The 6,944-nt window shown below is 36.0% G+C and overlaps 1 protein-coding gene across 1 annotated transcript in view; it reads left to right on the top strand.

Annotated features, from left to right (window-relative positions):
* Positions 1 to 3,241, top strand: part of ASZ1 (ankyrin repeat, SAM and basic leucine zipper domain containing 1) — a 34,093-nt gene extending 30,852 nt beyond the window's left edge. The window contains exons 10-12 of the mRNA XM_014306980.2: positions 653 to 758; positions 1,172 to 1,285; positions 3,095 to 3,241. Of these exons, the coding sequence (XP_014162455.1) occupies positions 653 to 758; positions 1,172 to 1,285; positions 3,095 to 3,241 (367 nt within the window). The remainder of the gene's footprint in view (positions 1 to 652; positions 759 to 1,171; positions 1,286 to 3,094) is intronic.
* Positions 3,242 to 6,944: the final 3,703 nt, after the last annotated feature.

The following is a 6,944-nucleotide window of genomic DNA, read 5'->3' as shown; positions in this document are numbered from 1 at the left end:
AAGTTTCTGGCTGGCACCATGACTTATGACTAAAATTCTCTGACATTCCAGTAAAGTTGAGTCAGTGTCATGTGGAAGCTTTAGAAACTTAAAGCTTAAAATAATCTGTTAATTTTTTCTATCCTTCTCTCCACTTTTTGGAGACATGGGTCAAACTAATTTTTAGAGTTGACTTCCTGCTTGTGTTTGAGCACCAAGGAAAAATTTTAGATAACGTCAGATATTCTAGGCTCTGAGGTATATGTTTCTAGATCCAAGGGCCAAGCCAGTATTATTGAATTCTTATTTTCTTCAACACTGTTGGAGACTGTTACCCTAAACCTAGTCATTTCAGTCCTAGCTCCAAAGTACAAACCAGACTTTTTCCCTCATATCTACCTCAGAAATGTAAGCTGCAGGTCAGAAATATTCTCATTCAGAAGTAAGGCATGGGAGGGAGAGGATAGGACAAACAAGGGGAAAAAAAAACCCCAACAATTTGCTAAGATATTAAATGTCTTACACCTACTCACTTTTAAAATGATCCTGGGTTTTTTGTGTGTTATGGAACTGCATGTCTAACTCACTAGCCAGTGTTGAAAATTTGTATGTGATATTCAGCTTGCAAGAAGTTACAGCATTTGACAAATAACAAACTATTTTATTTTTCTAGTGAAGATGAATTGCTCAAGTTTCTTCAGAAGTTGAATAAAGAGTGTAGTAAGCTGATCATTCCTGTGCAGACCATGAATAACCATTTCCTCAAAAATTCTCACAAGGTATTCAACCAAACAGAAGATTGATTTAAAGTGCATTATTCCACCTTGTAAAATAAAAAGTATGAATATTCATCAACCATCTTGGTGGTTATGTAGTTATAGAAAGCTGTCCAGTGCTCTTTCTCTAAAGGACACTTAAAAATAATATATTTCAAAGAGTTAAGCCATACAACTAAACGAGATAGATTTGTTTCTTCATGTTTCTACCCATAGGAGAGTTAAGGTGACAAAAGTTTCCAGCAAAGGCTGCTAGGGAGTAGTAGCTTATTGTGCATAAATCATACAATTAAAACCCAGCATAAATGCAGTTACAGACCTTTTCTGGCACTGTCTTTTGTGATACATGAACTGTAGAATACTAAGTTAAGATCTACAATTATGTAATTATGGCAAATAACTGTAATTATTAACAGATGGTACTGCAGTGGGCACCAACTAAATGTTATATTGAAGTCTGCGAAGATGTGATTTGCAGTGTTAAAAAGTTGGAAGAAGAAGTTGACAAACTGAAGGACCTCGTGGTGGAGGTGGGTGTGTGTGAGTGAGGCTGTTAAATACTGTGTACAAGTTTCTGATGCAACCTCAAATGTGACATATGTCAGGGAAATGTTTCATACCTTGGTCTGCCAAAGGCTGTTTAGCCTTAGCTTGGGCATTGCATCAATCTCTCCCCCTTCCACCTTTTCATGGACAGAAAGAGAAATAATCTCTAATATTCCATGAAAGTGTGGAAAATCTCCAAAAGAAAGCATAATCTACTTTTTTCTTTCTACTGCACAAAGGAATTAATTGGAATGTATCCCTGTACTTTTGGACAACCACTGTGGCATAGAGGCCATGCTGAATACTTACACTCTTACTTTTTAATTAAGGAATCTTTTGTTTGGAATTATTGACTCACAAGGAAGATACTAAGGTTTTATGGATTGAATGGGAGGCATCCCAGATAACTCTGCAGAGTGACAAAAGAAGAGGGTGGGAGAGGTCAAGGCTAGATGTTAGCACCACATCAGTCATTCTCAAGCCAACACAGTGACACTCTCTTGTCAGATGGGGTCATTTTAAGTAATAGGCCAGTAAAATGAACGGCCGCTGGGGTAGGGTAAACGGAGCATCAGTGTCAGAAAGGAATCTGTTGCTGAACGAAGCCATGTGGAACTCAGACCTTAAGTATAATGCTACTAATGCAATTTCCTGTAGTTTAAGTAAATTTAATGTAATATAACAGCCTTCTCCCAATAAATCACTTAACACCAAATATATTAAGGGGTAGCAACTGTGGCAAAGAACTTATTAGCTATTTATTCCTTTTTTTGCATATGCAATCATCAATTGTGTATATATTTGCCTCCTATATATGCAGGCCAGTTATAAGGGCTGGTAGGTTTCCAAGTTTGGTGCCACTTGACTTTATCTGTATTTAAGGTTTTTATAGCTATCAAGACAAATCACAATGTCTTTGTATCCTGTGTGGAACAGCCTTGTAATTACTTCAAGAAAGAAAATCCTTCTTTTTAAAATCCCGTTATGTTTTATGAATTTTGCTTATGAATACTTCAATACAAGACATTTTTGTGCTACTTAATTTGTGATGGAGCACTTTTGAATGTAGAGCACCCAAGCATATATTGTGAACCTGTGAATCTTAAGTGACACAGTTTAACCTCTTACATAAAATGTTTGTATAAATTCCCTTGAAGTTTTCAGTACTGTTTGCTAAGCTTAGTCATGACAAGACTTTGCCAGCAGTAAATGTCTTAGCATATAATTTTTGAAAGTATGGTAAATGAGACAGTCTTCCAAGCATTGTAACTAAGGTAGGAAATCAGAACCTAACCCTGCTGTCCTTTATGACAAGGCTCCACTCACATTCAACATGTGTCTGAGAAGGCACTATTTAGGTACTTTCCACTCTCCCTGTAATTTTGAGTAAGTCTAATCTGTTACCTATTTAACTTTCTTTTTAAGTAAACAGGTTTTTTTTAGTAATTAAATGGCAGAAGTTCTAGCTAAAACATTTGACAGTCAAGGTTCAGTTATTTTGTTGTTAGATTTTTGTAGCATCTAATAATAGCAGCGGTTTACTCCTGAGTAATTACGTTTGTAAATGAACAGTTTGTTTTTCTTATATAAGTTACAGAATAATTGAATATCAGACAAGGTGAACGTTTACACACATTTATTTCAAATTAAGTGGGACAGAGACAGAAAGAAGTAATACCTATCCTAGATGCATGCAGATTCTTACGACTGGGTACTTTATAATCTACTTAACAAGCTTTCACACTAACTTTTTTTTTTCTGCACTTTTTACATGGATTTAACATCTGTCTCAGTATGAAGAAAAGAATAAACCTAAGCAAGTGAAACTTCCAGAAAAAGCTGCCACCTTGGAAAAAAGATTAGTAAAAATGGGAGTGGTAACATTGCTTGGATTTGGTTTTTTCTTGTGTGTAATTAAATTAGTAGCAAAGAGAACCTGAATTTAAGTTTAGTGTTGTTTCTCATCATATGTGTAGTAATTGTATCTACTGTGTACTTTGATCTAAAAATAAAGTTATTAAAAATTAAAACAGTTATGTAAGAGTATCTTAGGGTTTTATTTTGAAATTCATTGTTGGTATAGAATGTAGATCTAAAATCTTGTCAAAGCTGCTTTTCATTTTTTGGCATAAAACTGTGATTATTGCTTACTAATTACTAGTTTTGTTTTTTTGTTTTTACCTGTTCAGAGGTGAATATAAGCAAATTCTGATTATATATCACATGTTTCTATTTAAAATTTTAATGCAGATGTGTTTTGGTGGTTGGCAGGGTTTAAAATATTTTAAGTATCACTTTCAATTTTATGTTGATAAAGATCTTTTCTCTTGCAGAGAGATATAAGTATTTTTTTCTTTTCACAATCAAGAGAATTGTGGAGATCTTGTTGCATTTTGTCTAAAAAGTCACTTCCCATTGAACTATGATACTTATATTATGCCTGAAATCTGCTTCCTTAGGGATACTCACCTCTATTAAGAGTTTCATCACATCTTTTAAAACTATTATAGTAGTACTTTGCTGTAAGAATGCAGACAACTTAGAAAGCATAGCAGCTTGGTTTTTCTTGGTCTGGTCTTTCACTACAAATTTTTTCATAATATTTTCTCCACTTAAAAAGGTGTTTGTAATCCCACAGTGAAACATTTGTAACTGGTTTTGATCTGCTTACTAAACTGAGTATGTTGGGAGAAAAGGAAGTTGGTGTAAGTGAATTCAAACTAGTTATGTTTTTGTAGGTTTCAGTAAGCATCTGTAAAAATGCTGAATATTTTGGAAGGAAAATTTTTCTTTCAAAATGAAACAAAAAGAGTCTAAAAAACATAAACTTGAATGGGTGTGTGAAACTTGGTCTCTAAGTTTTCAGAATGTTGTCTGGAGTCTTAACCTTTGGTATTCCCTCTAGAGACTACAAAGGAGAAGATAAAAACTTGGGTGCTATTCCAATCATTGTTACTGCTGTTTTCTGCTTTTCTTAGAGAACTTCAGTGGGTGTTAGTGTGTTTCCTTGTTACTGCAATTGTTTACCTCCTTTCGTCCTTTGATGCCAGGAACATCCTACAGAGTGATGAGGCCAGAGGTATAAACAACATAAGTTGGGTTTGTTTTTGGGGTTTTGTTTGTTTGTTTGTTTGTTGTTTTTGTGGGTTTTTGTTTGTTTGTTTTCTTCTGCTCCCAAACTGGTGTCAGAAGGGATAAGCTGTGTTCACCACCATCTACCAGAAGTGAAAATGAACATTCTATCAGCATGAACAAAGTATATAAAAGGAAATACTTAAAAAATAGTTCTCTGGTTCTTCATATTAACTTTAAATTAATCCTAAACTAACAGGGCATGTATTGTGGAAGGAACATCACCTTTTACATACACACCATTCCTGCACTAATTAGCTCAAAATACAGTTCAAATGCAGTTGCTCAGTGATGGGTTGGCTCACAGGTAGTACTAGAACTTTGACACCTAAAGTCTTTTGGGAGTTTTTGTTGGATGAAGGTGTTTTGGGGTTTCTGGGGTTGGTAGTGGAGGGGGAGTGCCAGGCATGTTGTACAGACTGTTTCCTACGTGTATTTTTTGCATAGTTAAGTAGAATTATTTCAACTGCTCATAAGGTTTCTGCCCTTCAAAAGATTCTGCTTCTTAGCCCTTACTTCCCCATTTAAGTGACCAATTGCATTAACAAAGCCACTTCAAAGGACACTGAATATAGCTTTCATTTCAAGAGATGCATTTCTTGCCACTAGTAGATCTTGACATTTGAGACATCAAAAATTCAAACTCTTTTTCCATCAATTTGAAGAAAATATCTGGTCAGTTGGAGGCCTTTTAAGCTTAACTTGGAGCTCTTGCAGTTGAACTGAAAATCTGCTCCAGAAAAGGTTTTTCAGTATTTAACTAAATTATTATACCTTTGGTGTAAAATACTTAGCGGAGAAAGAAGTAATGCATGATAGTTGCTGGTAATTCTTTTTCAAGTGTGAGCATTATAATAAAGTGGTTTTTGCAGAAGGGAGTCAAAGGTCTGAACTTCAGGAGATGATGTCCAAAATACATTTAGAAGAAGCTGGTCTTTTTGAATTATCTTATGGATCACCTGTTTCTGATGCTTATAGTCTTAATTGCAAACACACATGTGAACATAATTTGAGTTAAACATAGGCTTTATGCCAGCAGCATCCTCGGTATCCTGTACTGTTCAAGTAGAGTGTTCGCAATTCCATAAACCGCTCACAAGAAGCAAGGGTCTTGGAGTAACCACTTTAAGCTGTTTTCATTAATTGGTCAATCAGAAACTGCATTGCATGACGAGGACATTTTAAGAGCCAAATGAACAGAGAATATTTTAACATACCATATCACTTTAAAAAAATGAAATTGCATTTACCTTCTTGGATTCCAGACTCGGGCTTAGATGAAGCATTTCAATATCCCTTATTCACTTTCATGTTGTTTCAGTGCCTCTTTCAAATTCTCTGACAAGGTGTCACAATATAGTAGTGATAGGGCTGGAAGCAAAGAAAAAGATTTCCTTCAGTGTCTGGCCCTTGAGCTACACTTTCAGAATTCTTACCCCCACCAGCACCTCCTAAGAGAGCCTTCATATGAAAACGTCCCTGCTGAGAGGCCTCCTTCTGCAAGCCATCAAATTGCAGTCTTTATCCCAGAACAGTAAGAATACAATGATTTGCACATCTATGAGGGGATTGGAGGAGAATGCTAAAGAGCTTCGCATGTATTGAGCAGGTAGACTGTGGCAGCCCTGCTGCTGCTGTTGTTCTCCTCCTACAGTAGTGCAAATTGGAATGCTGAGGATTGAGTGAATTGGACTTCGGACCAAATCCTGTGGGATACCTGGTTGCTTAAAGATGCAGTGGGTTCCTACTTGCAACTGTCATTGGATACCTAACTTGTCTTCATAGGGATGATTATTCATACCATGGCCTTTTCTGAGTCTATACGCTGTTGTGTAAAATTAGGGCCTTGGGTGATCCTGTGGAGATCGGAAGGAGCTGCAAGATTTAGTTTTTTTTAATTTTGCTGTCTAAGATAGGCTGTGACTTATTTGTCCTGTGCCTCTTCTGTGCTTTGGGATTTGCCCTGCTCTTTAAATTTGACTTGTGCAGTACCTGGCCTTTTGTAAGACATAGCCCTGAATTATTCCTGCTAGCCAATTACAGGTAATAAAGAGCATTTTGGGGTATTGTTGTATTGCATAAGTCTTACAGGGTATGTGTATTAAATTGAGAAAGAGTGAGGGTGTATTTCTATTATATTCTCCACTACCCTCAGCATGTGTTTGGTTTATCTTCTTTTATTTCATCCAAGTGCCTTGTTGAGGACAAGACTTAAAACGTACAATTTATTCTATCTTTTGTTGTCTTTGAACCCTTACAGGTGTTTCCCAAAGCTATCACTTCCTCATGAGCAGATGATTGATTGCATTTGCCTTCTCTATTTCACCAGTTCTGCAAAAGCTACAGTTTGTCTTTCTCAAATAAAACTCCTATGTTACTACAAATGTAATAATACACACTATGAAGTCCTACAAAATGTTGCTTTGGATCTTTATGTACAGACTACAGTTTTGATACCTGTTAGTAGGTAGCAAGGCTACAAAGCCTTGAAGGCTTAACAGGTATCTGAAC

This window comes from Geospiza fortis, unplaced genomic scaffold (assembly GCF_000277835.1).
Source record: "Geospiza fortis unplaced genomic scaffold, GeoFor_1.0 scaffold195, whole genome shotgun sequence".
Taxonomy (NCBI): Eukaryota; Metazoa; Chordata; class Aves; order Passeriformes; family Thraupidae; genus Geospiza; species Geospiza fortis.
The sequence above is the reverse complement of the archived record's forward strand: the minus strand, read 5'-3'. Positions and strand labels throughout refer to the sequence as shown.